The 20,417-nt window shown below is 42.0% G+C and overlaps 1 protein-coding gene across 3 annotated transcripts in view; it reads right to left on the bottom strand.

Annotated features, from left to right (window-relative positions):
* Nucleotides 1-5,213: 5,213 nt before the first annotated feature.
* The window catches only part of SEC16B (SEC16 homolog B, endoplasmic reticulum export factor), a 327,501-nt gene continuing 312,297 nt past the window's right edge, over nt 5,214-20,417 (bottom strand). For all 3 annotated transcript variants that reach the window (XM_063939718.1, XM_063939716.1, XM_063939717.1), the window contains exon 26: nt 5,214-9,423. In XM_063939718.1, coding sequence (XP_063795788.1) covers nt 9,346-9,423 — 78 coding nt within the window. In that variant the 3' untranslated portion in view covers nt 5,214-9,345. The remainder of the gene's footprint in view (nt 9,424-20,417) is intronic.

The raw sequence follows: 20,417 nt of genomic DNA on the forward strand, positions 1-20,417 counted from the left end.
ACCGGTTCAGATGGGATGAAAGTTAGAGAGGCACCCTGGCAGATGGTGGTAGGGACTCTATCATCAGGAAGGCAGATAGGGCAATCTGCTACCGGGATCGTGATCGCTGTATGGTCTGTTGTCTCCCGGGTGCTCGGGTACAACACATTGCGGACCGGGTAAATAGATTGTTGGGAGGATCTGGGAATGACCCGGTGGTCTTGGTGCACGTTGGCACCAGCGACAAAGTTAGTGGTAGGTGGGATGTCCTTAAGAAAGATTATAGGGATTTAGGCCAGAAACTAAAAGAAAGAACATCTAAGATAATATTCTCTGAAATATTACCGGTGTCATGCGCTAGCCCAGGGAGGCAGGGGAAGATCAGGGAGGTAAATGTGTGGCTTAGAGACTGGTGTAGGAAGGAGGGGTTTGTGTTCCTGGAACACTGGGCAGACTTCTCAGTCAGGCGCCATATTTTTTGTCACGATGGATTGCACCTGAATGAGGAGGGGGCTGCGGTGCTGGAGGGAAGGATGGTTAGTAGGTTGGAGGAGCTTTTAAACTAGGAGCCTGGGGGAAGGGTTTAGCTGGAAACTATGGGTCATGCAGTGAGAATAGTAAGGATGGTGGTAGTGAGCTAAATGGGGGTGGAGAAGGGGGGAGGGAAAGAGCAGCCAGGGTTGATCAAAGAGAAGAGTATGGTGGACAGTATTAAGTATGGTGGGGGTGGAGAGGGAGCGAGAAGGACAGTCAGTAAGAGTAACTCTAGGAAAGCACTAGTAAACCATGATAGGATACCTTTAAAAAAAAATGGACAAGGGAACTGCTAAACTAAAATGTATGCTAGCAAACGCAAGAAGCCTAACAGGTAAAATGGGGGAACTGGAATTGTTAGCATCAAAGGCTGAGTATGATATTATAGGTATTATGGAAACATGGTGGGGCGACTCTCATGACTGGGTTGCAAACATGGAGGGGTATTCTCTTTTCAGAAGGGACAAGGCAAGCAAAAGAGGAGGTGTATGTCTTTATTTTAAACCATCTCTTAAACTATGCTTAAAGGAGGTTATTTATGAGGGGACTGGCGATAATGTGGAGCCACTATGGGTTGAAATCTCAAGTAGGGGTATTGATGCAAAAAAACTAGACATAGGCACGTGCTACAAACAGCTGGATATTAGCATGAGGAAGAACAACTCTTGCAGCAAACCGAAAGGCCTGCGGGATTGGGGGACATCCTAGTGATTGGGGATTTTAATTATCCTGATATAAATTGGAGTAACGATTCATGTGTTAAAGCTAGGGGCTACAGGTTCTTAAATATGTTAAAGGATCACTGCTTGTATCAATTAGTCGAGGACCCAACTAGGGGTAAAACTACTCTGGATCTAGTAATTACTAATAATTTGGACAAAATATCAAACCCTAAAGTTGGGGAGACTTTGGGTAACAGTGATCCCCATATGATCACATTCGACATCAGTTTCAGGAAACATAGCTATAAGGGTTCAAACAAAACATTTAACTTTAGGAAGTCTAATTTCAGTATGCTGAGATGTGCACTTAACGACACTGAGTGGGAAGTTTTGTTTCATAGCAAGAACACTTCGGAAATGTGGGATGCTTTAAAAGGGTTGCTAGATAGCAATATTCACACATTTATTCCCATGGGCAGTAAACACAGGAGTACTAAACTCAAACCAATGTGGCTTAACAAGAAGGTTCAAGTAGAAATGGATAAAAAGAAGTGTGCTTTCAATGCATTTAAATCTAATGGAAAGGAGGAGTCATTCCAGTATTACAAGGAATGCAATAAAAAATGCAAAAAAGCAATAAGAGCAGCTAAAATGGAAAACGAAAAGAAAATCGCTATAGAGAGTAAAACCAATCCTAAAAAGTTTTTTAAAATACATAAACAGTAAAAGGTTAAAAAAGGAGAACATAGGTCCAATAAATGATGAATTTGGAGTATTGATAAATGATGAAATAAAAGCAGAAATACTGAACACATTTTTTTCATCAGTGTTCACCAGAGAAGAACTGATGGTGGGAGTAGCGCATAGTGATAGTGGCAGTAATGATTCGTGGATAGATACTTGTTTAAGTGAAGAAGTAGTCTAGGAGAGACTAAGCAAAATTAAGATTAATAAATCACCTGGTCCTGATGGAGTTCACCCGAGGGTTCTTATAGAGCTTACAGTAGGTCAAAACTATCACGACTCCTATGCTTGATTTTCAATAGTTCAATTAGATCAGGCATGGTACCAAAGGATTGGCATATAGCTGAGGTAGTGCCATTATTTAGAAAGAGATCCAAAAATCATCCAGGTAACTACAGACCGGTTAGTTTGACATCTATAGAGGGGAAAATTTTGGAAGGAATTCTAAGGGATAGCATACAGGAGAATCTACAGACCGCTAAGATTATTAGCAAGAACCAGCATGGGTTTGTGAGGGACAGATTATGTCAAACTAACTTAGTTAGCTTCTATGAGTTAGTGAGCGACAATCTTGACCAGGGAAAAGCAGTGGATGTGGTCTACTTAGATTTTGCAAAAGCCTTTGATACAGTGCCTCACAGGAGACTGATCATCAAATTAAAGGAGCTTGGCCTAGGAAAAACTGTTTGTACATGGATAAGTAACTGGCTGGATAACAGGGTACAGCGAGTAGTGGTCAATGGGAAGTCCTCAAGCTGGACACCAGTAGTCAGCGGAATACCACAAGGGTCAATACTTGGGCCACTACTGTTCAACATATTTATCAATTACCTAGAAATAGGCCTGGAAAGCACAGTGTCAATCTTTGCAGATGATACTAAACTGTATAGGGTAATTAATTCGGAAATAGATGTGGAGTCTCTGCAGAATGATTTATCTAAACTTGAAATCTGGGTGTCTAAATGGAGAATGATGTTCAATATAGAAAAATGCAAGGTTATGCATTTCGGGACTAAAAACAAACTTGCATCCTACATATTAAATGGGGAAAGTCTAGGGGTAACAGTATTGGAAAAAGATTTGGGGGTACTCATTGATAATAGGCTTAATAACCATATACAATGTTAAAGCGCAGTAAAGAAGGCAAGTAAGGTGCTAGCGTGCATAAAATGGGGAATTGAGACAAGGGACGAGGATGTAATCCTGCCGCTGTATAAGGCATTGGTACGTCCGCACCTGGAATATTGTGTTCAGTTTTGGGCACCACTGTATAAAAAAGATATCGGTGAACTCTAAAGGGTTCAAAGGAAAGCTACTAAATTGATTAAAGGCATAGGGGGACTGGATTAGGAGGAAAGGCTTACTAGGTTGAATATGTACACACTGGAAAAGAGGTGTCTAAGAGGAGACATTATTAATATCTTCAAATATGTAAAGAGACATTACAAAGAGTTATCAGAGGAATTATTTATTAAAAGAACTGTGTTTAGGACACGTGGGCACTCACTGAGGCTGGAGGAGAGAAAATTCCATACGCGACGGAGGAAAGGGTTCTTCGCTGTTAGGTCAATAAGGATTTGGAATTCCCTGCCAGGGAAGGTTGTAATGGCGGACTCTCTAAAAGCATTTAAAAAAGAATTGGATACATTTCTGATTGAAAATAATAGCCACGGTTATAACATTTAAAATATTGATGTTGATAATCCGGGTTTAACATGATTTATAGTTGTAACTAGTCATAAAGCATTACTTCAGCAGGTACATTCAATTCAACTTAATACAGAATACAGGTTGAACACGATGGGCATTTTGCCTCTATTCAACCTCACTTACTTTGTTACTATGTTAGCTCATAGTAGTCTGTAGCAGGGGCAGAACTGCCGGATACAACGGAATCAGTTGCCGCCGGGCTCCAGCCCTAAAGGGGTCACTTCCTCCATTGTCCCCCGGCTGTTTGGTGCCCTTCCTACTAGAATAGACAGTGGAGCCACAGACTTGCTGAGTGGAGAGTAGCATTACTGCAGCCCCGACCCAGCCCAGCAGCCCAGCAGTGGCAGCCCCCCTGCCACCACCACTTGCTGCAATACTGCCAGCAGTGGGGTGCCCCGGCTTTTTCATCCACCGCCACATACACTCACATATGCATTCAGCGCTCCAGCTTTTTTTTCGGAGGTGGGTCATCTAGATCCCTCCCCATTAGCCCATACTTTTGCAAGCACAACAGCCTTGCTGGGTCTATACCCAGAAAAAAAGTAATAGCGTAAGCTCTTAAAGGAAGTACAGTAGTGTCCCAGCGAAAGATACTTTGTAAATATATTTTAATATTATAATTTCTTATCGCCGCAGTATGCAGTATTAAGAAATGTTATTTAATGGGGGAAAATTCATAATATTGTTCAATATCTCCGACAGATTTTAGCAGAATTCATATTCAATTGCTTTTTAACAAGTTTTTTAATACATGAGAATGATTGACTAATTCCTCAGTGACCTTACACTCAAGGATTGCACGCATGGTCATTGAAAAACAACGCAAATGAAAAGTACAAACAAAACCGTGGGGGTGTTGTAATAAGCCTTTGAGAGAGGAGAGAGATAAAGTACCAACCAATCAGCTCTTAACTGCCCTATTACAGTCAGAGGTAGTTTATCTCTCTCCATTCTATCAGTCTCCAAGGCTTAGTACATCTGCCCCTATGTATTGTAACGGAACATTAGAAAAGTGTTCGGAATTTCTCCCTGCAGCATATTGTACTATATAGTTAATGACTGTTCCAATAGAATTACATTATATTTTACAGAGCAGTAAGAGTTGTGAACAGTGCTGGCAATTTCAGAAATCACATGATGCAATCACTTGTCGGAAAATGGAAGTGTACAGGTCCATTCACTTTCATTAATTCCTTGACTACAAGCATTAAAGTGCATTTAATAAGCTTTAAGGACGCGATAAAAGCTTCAAATTTATTTCAAAATTACACTTGTGTCTCCTTTGCAAATCTTGTGTGGGGAACATCACTCTGAAAATACTATTTTAATTATAATTTTCCAAGTGCTGTATGCCTGTGTCAACAATATCCACATTTCTAATTGTGTAGATAACATACATAGCATACAGTAGGTGTAATGTGGTGTTGATGAAATAAAAAAAAGACTGAATTTTTTGAAACACCAAGACAGTAAAATGACATTCTGATATACATTTTACTTCTCTGCTGAAACATAGTCTGATGTGTGCCATCTACAGGTCAGAAACTATAAATAATAATCGAAAGAAAAACCATACAGATAAAATGTGTTTAAATTATTGTAGTCAGGGAATATGCTTTCCCTCTTTATTTGTACATACAAAAATGAATAGACAGCAACAGCACAAGTGCCACCATTGTAAAACAAAATGTAATCCATGAGGAAAACTGTAATTCAGGCAGGTCAAGTTCTTTATTTATGATTTTCTTTTTAAGTAAAAGATCCCAGAGAGTCTAGAACATGCGTGAAATAAAGACCCACTTACTTATTATGAGTGCATGGTGTGTGGTGTCAAGAGGGCCCACACACTGCACATTCTGCACCCATGTTTGATACTTACCTCTCTGGACTCCTGAGTCTGCTGCAGCAGCACCATCACCAGGAAAATGGACTTAGTCTACTGCACTGCAGGGAGGACGGGGCCTGCACAGGGGCCCACTTTACTCTTAAACCGCACCTGCCCACTTAGGAGTGTTTTTGTTTTATACTGAATTACTGTTCTATAGGCCTGTACACACTTTGCGATTTTAAGCTCTAAGTAGCTCACCTTTGGCGTTTTGAGCTACTTTGAGCTCAAAATCGCCTAGTGCGTATGGCCGGCGATGAGTGGTGAGCGCTGATGTGCGCTCCTGCATCATCGCCAGCCGTCGGCCTGTTTTACCGGCCAAGTAAACCACTTTCCACAGTCTCCTACTGTTGAAAGTGGTTCACCCCCGTGAAAATCGCTGGGCCGGGTGAAAATCGCTCAGTGTGTATGCACTGTGTGATTTTCCGGCCAGCAATTTTCACATAATCTCTCTGCATACACACTGGGCAAAAAGTGTGTATGCACGTTAAGTAAAGATTCAATTATACAAAAAAAGGTACAGAATGGGCGCTCAGTCCCGTTTCAAATTAATCACAAAAAGTAAAAAAAGAAAAATATCACCAAGTCTCTCAAATAAGTCCTTTTAAGAGTTTCCCTTTGGTGCCTGTGAAAATCCTAGGTCGATGGTGATAGGTGCTTGATCCCATCTGTGGGTCTTGTTATTGCAGTATCCTCAGAAAGGGAGACAAAAAACAGCAAACCAGACCATAGTGTAGTAATTCCTGAAATGGTCATCCAATAATATTCATATAAAAGAGCCACCACATACCAAAACTCACAAAAAGCAAGTGGAAAAAGTCTCATAAAAGTATCTTTTAACTCTAATAGAGCCACCAGGAGAAATGTGATAAGGTACAGATGTACCACACTTACACAGCCTGAAAAAGAATAACCCCCACCAAGGTATCTTTGTATATCACACTGCGAGCACATAGATCTTCCATAAGAGAATTCACCTCATAAATCACCATTAAGGTACATCACGTACCATACTCACACTAACAAGTGCGATATCAATCCCACTCTCTTAGAATAACCTTTTTTCTCCGGACAGAAGTGTGTCATAAAAACCAAAAAATGGCGTAATTAAAAATATTCTTTAATATGAATACTGTAGCTAAAAAGCACAAATACATGTGGTAGATGGAAATAATTGCAATCTAAGTTGCACCAGTGGCCATCTGGTATGTCACTGAAAACAATATAATACGTTACATGCAAGTGTATGGATAAAAGTTTTGAGGCTCCCCGGGCCAACGTGTTTCAACTGCTAAACAGTCTTTTTCAACGCAGCGTGAAATTAATCCCTCTGGCTCCACTCCAATGCATTTTGACCATGTGTGTGGTCTTTTTCAAGGTAAGTCTTACCTTGAAAAGACCACACATATGGTTGAAACGTGATGGTTTTGATCATGTAGGATTAACCTATGATATTTCTTTATTGTCTTCTTGCAGTATGGTTCTGAGCTAACTAGTGGAGACCAAAATGGAGGAGTAAAAGATACCTTTATGTGCATTGAATCTTCTATACACAGTAAGCATACAAATGAGCATTCAAAATAATCATGACTGGGCACTATTATGAAAGAAACCTTTATGGGTATACCACTATATAGATGCATGTAAGCAGAGTGTGAGCATCTCTCTTCCCATCAACACCGAGGTGAACCCTTAAATCTGGATATAAACCATCACTACCCATCATTTAGAGGGACTTTTTGAACGAATAGATACTATTTTGTTTGTGATATTTTATTAAGAATAGGAACTAAAACAGTTGTTTATTGTTTCCCATCTCTTTACGAGAACAAAAGGCCTACGCAACCACAGATAAAGACATAGAACAGACATTGACCATCATTTGGTAGTATATCTGTACACTATTGTAGAGCATGTATATGAGTAGTATATGTGGTCTGTGTATGGTGACACATTCACGTTAATATCCACCACAGCTGCTTTTGAGTGCGCTGGGGTTGCCTTTTATCTTTTGTATTTCATTGAAAGTAAAAATAGACTAGCTGATAAATCCTATTTTCATAGTGAAGCTGGCAGTATTCTAGGAGGCCGATTCAATTATCTGTGATGTTGGATCCATGTCCATGAAGTTCCGCCAGAATAGTACATTAAAGCAGATAATGATGGCACAACGCGACACCAACATCACCTCAACATTACATATTCTGGCTCTCACCTCCATAAAAATGTTTGCAGGATAATAGATGGTGTTTAGCCATATGTACTAGTGAAGTGTGCACCACAGATAACCAGTCCTTGACATAAAGTAATATCATGGAGAATTTAATTAGCCCCTTAATAGTGAGGTCAGTTATACAAATACAATGTATACTGTGTGGAAAAATACCCAAAGAGAGGCATTACGTAATCTCCATAGTACAGTAAATAGTCTAGCGTACAAAATGTAATCATAAATGTTGAGGTACTATATGCCCAACACCCGTCCTTTGCAACTGGTGCTCCTTTTTGTTTTGTACTAAAGCATGATAAGTTTATAAAAAAAACAACAACATATTTTTGTGACATTCTTTATCTTTACAAATAACACCATTAATAACCTGTCATTGAGCAAATGCTGGAAAATGTGAAATATACAGTATATAGAAGCTGTCTGACATTTCCACAAATGTCGTGTAGGCAAGAGGGCCTCTTTCCATCCAGAAATCTGTCTACCCAACTTTAATAAATAACCCCCAGTGTGTAATCATTTTGGTTTGTCACTTTCATAATCATGGTCCATTAGAATGTTAGTATTCATGTGAAATAACAACTGAGATAAATAATCACAAGGGCTATTTATATGGGCAGGAGGGATGTGTCCAGTGGTTGCAGGTACAGTGATATGATTTCTTGTCTTTCTTGTCATCTCCCTACAGAAGATATCTGTGCAACACTCTGTCCCAGGGGTGAGATAAGGTCTTTTGGCTCCTGAAAATTTATGTCTCTGACCAACTGTTTGTAGACCAGTAAATTAATGCCACTATTTTATCAGTCATAACAACTAGTCTAGAAGTAAAACTGAAAGGCCATTGGGAAAAGGCAGGAATGTGAGTTGAGTGTGTTGTAGTCTTTAGCACCAGGTGTCTTTGAGTCCAAGGGGAGATGTTGCAACCCTTGGGGAGAGATAAAGTATTAACCAATCAGCTCTTCACTTCCATTTTTCAAATACAGCCTGTAAAATTGCAGTTAGAAGCTGATTGGCTGGTACTATATCTCTCTCCAAGGTTTGATACATCCTCCCCCCCACCATGGCAGCAGAAGATTTGTCTTGTTCTAGGCAGGGTCCTGCCTCAAAACCTAGCCACCATACAGTATAAGTCACCTTCCTATGTAGCAAACAATCTCAAAGATGGGCTTACTCAATTATTAGCATCAACTAGCCCAAACACCAACACTTGATGTATGGCAATAATAAAGCAGCAGGGGAACATTAAAAGGAATTGGATGGGTGTATAGCTGTAATGCTTTCAAGCTTTAATGTAAAATACATGCACTCAACTATCAGTACAAGGCTATACCATTCTATTTTACCAAAAACATCCTCACTTTCCTCTCTCTAAGTGGAACTCAGATTGCTTACCTTCACTATAATCTTGTTCTAAAAGCTCCAAAAATCAACAACAAGATTTTCTGATTAACAAAAGAGAACAATTCTATTGACCTGACCATGAACTTATTACAGCACACAGAAATGATTTTACACAGAGCACTGTAGCAAGTAAATAAAACTCAGGTGCATTTTAATGATTGTCCACAGGGCCCTCCCTGAGTGGTAACTCCTGAAGTTGTTGTTTATCTTGGCTGCAGTGGGTATCGCCCTCGAGCAAGATGGCTGGGCTTGCTTATACTCCGACCGGTCTCTTGGAAGAACTAGGGGAGGAAGAGATGAACTGTTAAACTCGCCTTTATAACTGTTACATTAAAGTGTTTGCTGATGCCAATATCGCTGATCAGTGTAAACGCAGATTAGCACAGTAATTTCACAAGGGAATTCCACCAAGTTATATATCACCAATAAAAAAAATGATGACACGTTGAGCATTTTATCTTAACCATTAGACTTTTGGAGCATTACAGCAGGAATAATGTAGACTTAGATGTATCACACTACTGGGTATTTTTTTATCTGCTTTATTTTTCCTTTAATGAACGTTTTCCCCTCCACCGTACACACAAGCTTAGTGGTAATAAACCTGCAGCCACTGTATTATCCCCAGCCCCTGGGAGCTGTACGATATTGGAATATCCGATGTAAGCTGCTGTAATATTTCTGGCAAGGACAGTATAAGCAAAGCTCTGCACTATGGATTCTTTAATGTGCTACAGTATCATTTAGGATGGATCATCGTGATGTCCTAAACAGATGTAATAGAAATCTTTGTGATAAAAGCATGTTTTAAGACATGGCGTTATGACTGGAACTGTGCTGATTCAACAGAAGTAGGTTTAACTTACTTTAAATTAGACATGTGCACCGGAAATTTTTCGGGTTTTGTGTTTTGGTTTTTTGATTCGGTTCCGCGGCCGTGTTTTGGATTTGGACGCGTTTTGGCAAAACCTCCCTGAAAATTTTTTGTCGGATTCGGGTGTGTTTTGGATTCGGGTGTTTTTTTTCAAAAACCCCTCAAAAACAGCTTAAATCATAGAATTTGAGGGTAATTTTGATCCTATAGTATTATTAACCTCAATAACCATAATTTCCACTCATTTCCAGTCTATTCTGAACACCTCACACCTCACAATATTATTTTTAGTCGTAAAATTTGCACCAAGGTTGCTGTATGACTAAGCTAAGCGAACCAAGTGGGCGTCACAAACACATGGCCCATCTAAGAGTGGCACTGCAGTGTCAGACAGGATGGCACTTATAAAAATTGTCCCCAAACATCACATGATGCAAAGATAAATAAAATAAAAAAAGAGGTGCAAGATGGAATTGTCCTTGGGCCCTCCCACCCACCCTTATGTTGTATAAACAGGACATGCACACTTTAACAAACCCATCATTTCAGCCACAGGGTCTGCCACACGACTGTGGCTGAAATGACTGGTTGGTTTTGGCCCCCACCAAAAAAAGAAGCAATCAATCTCTCCTTGCTCAAACTGGCTCTACAGAGGCAAGATGTCCACCTCATCATCATCCTCCGATTCCTCACCCATTTCACTGTGTACATCCCCCTCCTCACAGAGTATTAATTGGTCCCCACTGGAATCCACCATCTCAGGTCCCTGTGTACTTTCTGGAGGCAATTGATGGTGAATGTCTCCATGGAGGAATTGATTATAATTCATTTTGATGAACATCATCTTCTCCACATTTTGTGGAAGTAACCTTGTACGCCGATTGCTGACAAGGTGACCCGCTGCACTAAACACTCTTTCGGAGTACACACTGGAGGGGGAGGGGGGGCAACTTAGGTAAAATAAGGCCAGTTTGTGCAAGGGCCTCCAAATTGCCTATTTTTGCTGCCAGTATACGTACGAACTGTCTGACGTGCCTACTTGGATGCTGTCACTCATATAATCATCCACCATTCTTTCAATGGTGACAGAATCATATGCAGTGACAGTAGACGACATGTCAGTAATCATTGGCAGGTCCTTCAGTCCGGACCAGATGTAAGCACTTGCTCCAGACTGCCCTGCATCACCGCCAGCGTGTGGGCTCTGAATTCTTAGCCTTTTCCTTGCAGCCCCAGTTGCGGGAGAATGTGAAGGAGGAGCTGTTGACGGGTCACATTCCGCTTGAGTTGACAAGTGTCTCACCAGCAGGTCTTTGAACCTCTGCAGACTTGTGTCTACCGGAAAGAGAGATACAACGTAGGCTTTAAACCTAGGATCGAGCACGGTGGCCAAAATGTAGTGCTCTGATTTCAACAGATTGACCACCCGTGAATCCTGGTTAAGTGAATTAAAGGTTCCATCCACAAGTCTCACATGCCTAGCAGAATGGCTCCGTTTAGCTCCTCCTTCAATCTCTCCAGTTGCTTCTGCAAAAGCCTGATGAGGGGAATGACCTGACTCAGGCTGGCAGTGTCTGAACTGACTTCACGTGTGGCAAGTTCAAAGGGTTGCAGAACCTTGCACAACATTGAAATCATTCTCCACTGCGCATGAGTCAGGTGCATTCCCCCTCCTTTGCCTATATTGTAGGCAGATGTATAGGCTTGAATGGCCTTTTGCTGCTCCTCCATCCTCTGAAGCATATAGAGGGTTGAAATCCACCTTGTTACCACCTCTTGCTTCAGCTGATGGCAGGGCATGTTCAGGAGTGTTTGCTGGTGCTCCAGTCTTCGGCACGTGGTGGCTGACTGCTGAAAGTGGCCCACAATTCTTCGGGTCACCGACAGCATCTCTTGCACGCCCCTGTCATTTTTAAAAAAATTCTGCACCACCAAATTAATTGTATGTGCAAAACATGGGACGTGCTGGAATTTGCCCACATGTAACGCACGCACAATAGTGGTGGCGTTGTCCGATGTCACAAATCCCCAGGAGAGTCCAATTGGGGTAAGCCAATCTGCGATGATGTTCCTCAGTTTCCATAAGAGGTTGTCAGATGTGTGCCTCTTATGGAAAGCGGTGATACAAAGCGTAGCCTGCCTAGGAACGAGTTGGCGTTTGCGAGATGCTGCTACTGGTGCCACTGCTGTTGCTGTTGTTGCTGCGGGAGGCAATACATCTACCCAGTGGGCTGTCACAGTCATATAGTCCTGAGTCTACCTTGCTCCACTTGTCCACATATCCGTGGTTAAGTTGACATTGGGTACAACTACATTTATTAGGACACTGGTGAGTCTTTTTCTGACGTCTGTGTGCATTCTCGGTATCGCCTGCCTAGAGAAGTGGAACCTAGATGGGATTTGGTACCGGGGACACACTACCTCAAGAAATTCTCTAAGTCCCTGTGAATTAACGGTGGATACCAGACACACATCTAACACCAACACAGCTGCCAAGGCCTGAGTTATCTGCTTTGCAGCAGGATGACTGCTGTGATATTTCATTTTCCTCGCAAAGGACTTGGGTACAAGAGGAAGGGATTTAGTTGTCAGTGGACTGCTTCCGCTGTCACCCAATGTTTTTGAACTTGTCAATGACTTCTGATGAATGCGCTCCAGGTGACGTATAAGGGAGGATGTTCCTAGGTGGTTAATGTCCTTACCTTTACTTATTACAGCTTGATAAAGGCAACACACGGCTTGACAGCTGTTGTCCGCATTTCTGTTAAAATAGTTCCACACCGAAGAAGTGATTTTTTTTTTTTGTAATTTGACCAGGCATGTCAAAGGCCATATTCATCCCATGGACAAAAGGTGTCTCCCCGGGTGCCTGACTTAAACAAACCACCTCACCATCAGAATCCTCCTTGTTAATTTCCTCCTCAGCGCCAGCAACACCCATATCCTCATCCTGGTGTACTTCAACAGTGACATCTTCAATTTGACTGTCAGGAACTGGACTGTGGGTGCTCCTTCCAGCACTTGCAGGGGGCTTGCAAATGGTGGAAGGAGCCACCTCTTCCCATCCAGTGTTGGGAAGGTCAAGCATCGCAACCGACACAATTGGACTCTCCTTGGGGATTTGTGATTTAGAAGAACGCAGAGTTCTTTGCTGTGCTTTTGCCATCTTAACTCTTTTCAGTTTTCTAGTGGGAGGATGAGTGCTTCCATCCTCATGTGAAGCTGAACCACTAGCCATGAACATAGGCCAGGGCCTCAGCCGTTCCTTGCCACTCCGTGTCGTAAATGGCATATTGGCAAGTTTAAGCTTCTCAGACGCTTTTAATTTAGATTTTTGGGTCATTTTACTGAACTTTAGTTTTTTGGATTTTACATGCTCTCTACTATGACATTGGGCATCGGCCTTGGCAGACGACGTTGATGGCATTGAATCGTGTCTGCCATGACTAGTGGCAGCAGCTTCAGCACTAGGTGGAAGTGGATCTTGATCTTTCCCTATTTCACCCTCCACATATTTGTTCTCCATTTTTTAATGTGTGGAATTATATGCCAGTAATATTATTATATCAATAGAAATGGCCTACTGTACTGTACAACTATATTCTGTTGGTCACCAAAATGCTGCACTGTACTACTATATATACTGCTCACAAAAATGCAGCACAGATATGGAATGGATACTTGCAGTGACACGGAGCTGTAAGATACAACAATGGCCTACTGTACTGTACAACTATATACTGTTGGTCACCAAAATGCTGCACTGTACTACTATATATACTGCTCACAAAAATGCAGCACAGATATGGAATGGATACTTGCAGTGACACGGAGCTGCAAGATACAGCAATGGCCTACTGTACTGTACAACTACACTGCTCAAAAAAATAAAGGGAACACTAAAATAACACATCCTAGATCTGAATGAATGAAATATTCTTATTAAATACTTTGTTCTTTACATAGTTGAATGTGCTGACAACAAAATCACACAAAAATTATCAATGGAAATCAAATTTATTAACCCATGGAGGTCTGGATTTGGAGTCACCCTCAAAATTAAAGTGGAAAAACACACTACAGGCTGATCCAACTTGATGTAATGTCCTTAAAACAAGTCAAAATGAGGCTCAGTAGTGTGTGTGGCCTCCACGTGCCTGTATGACCTCCCTACAACCCACACAAGTGGCTCAGGTAGTGCAGCTCATCCAGGATGGCACATCAATGCGAGCTGTGGCAAGAAGGTTTGCTGTGTCTGTAAGCGTAGTGTCCAGAGCATGGAGGCGCTACCAGGAGACAAACCAGTACATCAGGAGACGTGGAGGAGGCCATAGGAGGGCAACAACCCAGCAGCAGGACCACTACCTCCACCTTTGTGCAAGGAGGAACAGGAGGAACACTGCCATAGCCCTGCAAAATGACCTCCAGCAAGCCACAAATGTGCATGTGTCTACTCAAACGATCAGAAACAGACTCCATGAGGGTGGTATGAGGGCCTGACATCCACCGGTGGGGGTTGTGCTTACAGCCCAATACCGTGCAGGACGTTTGGCATTTGCCAGAGAACACCAAGATTGGCAAATTCGCCACTGGCGCCCTGTGCTCTTCACAGATGAAAGCAGGTTCTCACTGAGCATATGTGACAGATGTGACAGAGTCTGAAGACGCCAAGGAGAACTTTCTGCTGCCTGCAACATCCTCCAGCATGACCAGTTTGGCAGTGGGTCAGTAATGGTGTGGGGTGGCATTTCTTTGGGGGGACGCACAGCCCTCCATGTGCTCGCCAGAGGTAGCCTGACTGCCATTAGGTACCCAGATGAGTTCCTCAGACCCTTTGTGAGACCATATGCTGGTGCGGTTGGCCCTGGGTTCCTCCTAATGCAAGACAATGCTAGACCTCATGTGGCTGGAGTGTGTCAGCAGTTCCTGCAAGACGAAGGCATTGATGCTATGGACTGGACCGCCCGTTCCCCAGACCTGAATCCAATTGAGCACATCTGGGACATCATGTCTCGCTCCATCCACCAATGCTACGTTGCACCACAGACTGTCCAGGAGTTGGCGAATGCTTTAGTCCAGGTCTGGGAGGAGATCCCTCAGGAGACCATCCGCCACCTCATCACGAGCATGCCCAGATATTGTAGGGAGGTCATACAGGAACGTGGAGGCCACACACACTACTGAGCCTCATTTTGACTTGTTTTAAGGACATTACATCAAAGTTGGATCAGCCTGTAGTGTGTTTTTCCACTTTAATTTTGAGGGTGACTCCAAATCCAGACCTCCATGGGTTAATAACTTTGATTTCCATTGATAATTTTTGTGTGCTTTTGTTGTCAGCGCATTCAGCTAAGTAAAGAACAAAGTATTTAATAAGAATATTTAATTCATTCAGATCTAGGATGTGTTATTTTAGTGTTCCCTTTATTTTTTTGAGCAGTGTATATACTGTTGGTCACCAAAATGCTGCACTGTACTACTATATATACTGCTCACAAAAATGCAGCACAGATATGGAATGGATACTTGCAGTGACACGGAGCTGCAAGATACAGCAATGGCCTACTGTACTGTACAACTATATACTGTTGGTCACCAAAATGCTGCACTGTACTACTATATATACTGCTCACAAAAATGCAGCTCAGATATGGAATGGATACTTGCAGTGACACGGAGATGCAAGATACAGCAATGGCCTACTGTACTGTACAACTATATACTGTTGATCACCAAAATGCTGCACTATACTACTATATATACTGCTCACAAAAATGCAGCACATATATGGAATTGATACTTGCAGTGACACGGAGCTGCAAGATACAGCAATGGCCTACTGTACTGTACAACTATATACTGTTGGTCACCAAAATGCTGCACTGTACTACTATATATACTGCTCACAAAAATGCAGCACAGATATGGAATGGATACTTGCAGTCACACGGAGCTGCAAGATACAGCAATGGCCTACTGTACTGTACAACTATATACCGTTGGTCACCAAAATGCAGCACACTGAGCACAGATATTTGCAGCACACTGAGCACAGATATGGAGCTTTTCAGGTAGAGAACGTAGATATTTGCAGCACACTGAGCACAGACATGGAGCTTTTCAGGCAGAGAACGTAGCCACGTCCTCTCCATTCAATCTCCAATGCACGAGTGAAAATGGCGGCGACGCGCAGCTCTTTATATAGAATAAGAATCTCGCGAGAATCCGACAGCGGGATGATGACGTTCGGGCGCGCTCGGGTTAACCGAGCAAGGCGGGAAGAACCAAGGCTGCCTCGGACCCGTGTAAAATAGGTGAAGTTTGGGGGGGTTTGGATCTCGACGAACTGATCCCGCTCATCTCTACTTTAAATACCCAGGTTTTAAAACCCTAGTCATATTTTAATAAAAATAATATGTTTTTTGTAGCCACCAATACCTACAGTAAAAGAAAATAAATTATAATTTAAACCTGAACTACTGTATGGTACAAAAAAACTGACTGTGAAACAACTACTGCAAAATGGAACAATGAATTTAAATAACTAAAATAAACAGATGAATCCAGGGGTTAAAGTGAGGAGGAACGAGGTGGAAGTGAGTTCCACTACCTGTAATGGTAGGGATAACTAGTTCCACCACCTCCATTGCCCTGCACAGTAATTCCAACAGAAACACCTGCCCCATCACCTACATAAATAGATTATGCAGGCTGTGCTAGTGTTACTGATGAGCTGCAGCTACCTCCCCCTTCCTCAGGTCATGGTGGCTCCACGATTCTCCTCCATTTACATGCCATCCCTCCTGGTATTCACACACGCTGTGTCTGTTGGACAGCATTTATCCCCTCTTTCGGTCTCAGTGGTTTGCTTTTCTGGCACAGCGTATGTGATGTCATACTGTCACCGCTGATGAAGTGAAGAGGAGCAATGAAGAGGAGCAGGCTCTGTGCATCTTGAAGACAAGATGAGAGGTGGCTGGGGAGACAAGAGAGGTGGGGAAGCTGCTGAAGGGATACAGGGCATGGAGCTGCTGGAGGGACAAAAGTGGTGAGCTGCTGGAATGACAAAGGCAGGGATGTGTATAAAGGGCACTACTGTGGCAATTGTGTATAAGGGGGACACTACTGTGGGCATTGTATATATGGGGCACTACTGTGTGGCATAACATGCATAAAGGGTACCATTGTGTAGTTCAATGTGAATAAAGGGCACTACTGAGTGACGTAACCTGAATAAAGTGCATTACTACTACTACAACTATGTGTTGTAATATAAATCAGGGGCACTACATGCAGTGTAATGTAAATAAGATTGTGCTACTGTGTGGTGCAGTTTGAACTGGGGGTACTATTATGTAATCACGCTTCTTTGTGAGATCAATGTCCCTTTCTAAAGTATGGGAAGTAGGGCACTAATTTATAGTTTGCAAGGAGGTGCCGAAAACACTAGCACTGGCCCTGGCTCTACTTAACGTGTGTGTGTGGGGGGGGGGGGGGGGGGGGGTAGGTGGGGGGGAAAATGAGTTCCACCACCTCTCCAGCACCACTTTAAGTCATGAATGTATCTTTGCAAATTCGTAGGTATTTGTTAAATATATGGGCTCCATTATATACCGGACATATTTGTTCACCCTCCCAGAATGTTTGCGAGACTCACATATTTTGCAATATAACGTGTGGTAATTAAATAACAGTATCCGGACTATATTGTGACAGTCAAAAGGTCAACAGTCATAGGTTGAACACTAATAGTCGACATGGTCAAAAAGTTGACATGTAAAAGGTATATATCCAAAAAAGAAAAATGAACTGGCGCCGGCTGAATTTCAAATAATAAACAAATAGAGAATTTCAATAGAAAATTATTTCATACATTTATTACAATAAAAGCTAAAATAGATAAATACATAAAAAAAGTCTAGGCCTCAAAAAAGTTTATAAAAAGTTGAGAGTCTCTCAATTTATTGGATTCGACCACTTATATCCCAATTAAAATTAATAGCGCCTGCTTCTGGCCAGGGCTCATTTTTCCAAACAGTTCTCAATGACTTTAAATGTAGATGTTACCCGTTTTCTCAGGAATAGTCCCCTGGGGTCTCAATTGCAGACAGAGATCCAGTAGCAGCAGGGGTATAACCAGGGTTTCCAAATGAACAGCAATTGTGAGGGTCCTGTAGGAGCATGGAAGTCCAATTGTTGCCAGATTGAATGGGGATAGCAGTGGGTGCAATGCCTGTGGTCAGGAATGGACTTCCATGCTTCTACAGGACCCGCGTGCTGAACGCTGCGGTAGTGGAGCGAGGTACCTTGACGGAAGCAAAGGGAAGCGGTACATTTTTTGTTTTGTGGCAGAAAAATGATAAAACAAATTTCCATGTTGACCTTTTGATCCTTACAGCCTTTTCCATTGTACCTATACCATGTCGACCTTTTGACCATGTCGGCCTTTTCCATTTCAACCATTTGGGGTCGACCTAATTTCTGTAGACCTTTTTCTAATGAGCCACACCCTTAAATAATGAGACTACTTGTAAAAAATGAAACATAATGTGCGAGTTAAAAGGAACACTGACCATGGACTATGCCAAAATGGTTTTGCAAGTTTCACCCTTCTCACAAAGGAGGGGAAGAATGTAATAGGGTGTGAGAATCAGGAAGTGGGAGATTTTGTGAGTGTTCTCCTGATTTTGAAGTGGCAATCATTTACATGGCTAAAACCAGGATGATTTTGCCATGTAAAAACAGGAGACCTCTTACAAAATCTCTTACTTCCTGATTCTCCCACCCTATTACACCCCCCAGAACCGGCCCTAGGCATAGGCAAAATAGGCAAATGCCTAGGGCATTTGGAATGCCTAGGGGCATAAGCATATTCTGCTGATTAAAATTATATGCTGCATGCCTATATTCTGTGTATGACTGCGGCTGTATCTGCATACGAAATGCTACGTTACAGTGTATTCCTGGAAATCACTGTAACATAGCATTTCATATGCAGACATAGCCACAGTCGCACTCAGAAAGTAGGCATGGTAATTATCATTTTAATCAGAAGCTGCTTGTGCATCCTAGTCACATAGCAATGAAAATAAGATGCAATTTCTGCAAAAAAAGGCGTCCAACGTTTGCAGAGCTGGACAGGAGTTGCAAGGCATATTGAGGCAAGATGTACAGTATGAGGACAAATCTGTATCTAAGAAGAGGCAGAGGTCACAGTGTTAGCAGCTGTGTGAGTGCTGTGTGTGGGTAACTTCATTGTGTTCAGCATATTTGTAAGGAGCATTATGTGTGTCATGTGTATATATGCATTAATAATGTGCAACATACAGTATGTGTAAGGGGCATTATGTGTGTCATGTGTATAGGGCATTAATAAAGGTTGACATAATGTGTAAGGTGAATTATGTTTATAAGGACATTAATAATGTGTGTAATACGTGTAAGGGGCATTACTGTGTGGTATTATGTGTATAAAGGCATTACTAATGTGTGGCACTATGTGTATAAGGTGCTCTACTGTGTGGTGTTATGTATAGAAAAGGCACTACTGTGTGGTCTAATGTACATAAAGAGCAATATGGTGTTGTGTAATGTGAATAAAGATCAATTCAGTGTGATGTAATGTGAATAAGGAGCACTACTGTGATTAGTAATATATATATATATATATATATATATCAGTTAAAGTGGTACTACTGTGTCATGTAACCTGAAGAAGGGACACTATTGCATGATATAATGTGAATAAAGTTGCACTACTGTGTGGCGTAATTTGAATTGGGGGTACTATTGTGTGGCCATGCCCCTTCTCAAAAGAACACGCCCCTTTTTGGTCTGCGTGCCGAATGTGCTCACTGTTTCTATTTAAAATAATAAGATTTTACTTACCGGTAAATCTATTTCTCGTAGTCCGTAGAGGTTGCTGGGGACTCCGTAAGGACCAGGGGGAATAGACGGGCTCCGCAGGAGATAGGGCAATTTAAGAAAGCTTTGGATTCTGGGTGTGCACTGGCTCCTCCCTCTATGTCCCTCCTCCAGACCTCAGTTAGAGAAACTGTGCCCAGAGGAGATGAACAGTACGAGGAAAGGATTTTTGTAAATCTAAGGGCAAGATTCATACCAGCCACACCAATCACACCGTATAACTTGTGATAAACTACCCAGTTAACAGTATGAACAATAACATAGCCTCGGTTCAAACCCGATCAACTATAACATAACCCTTATGTAAGCAACAACTATATACAAGTCTTGCAGAAGAAGTCCGCACTTGGGACGGGCGCCCAGCATCCTCTACAGACTACGAAAAATAGATTTACCGGTAAGTAAAATCTTATTTTCTCTAACGTCCTAGAGGATGCTGGGGACTCCGTAAGGACCATGGGGATTATACTAGAGATG

The sequence above is a fragment of the Pseudophryne corroboree genome, chromosome 9 (assembly GCF_028390025.1).
Source record: "Pseudophryne corroboree isolate aPseCor3 chromosome 9, aPseCor3.hap2, whole genome shotgun sequence".
Classification (NCBI taxonomy): Eukaryota; Metazoa; Chordata; class Amphibia; order Anura; family Myobatrachidae; genus Pseudophryne; species Pseudophryne corroboree.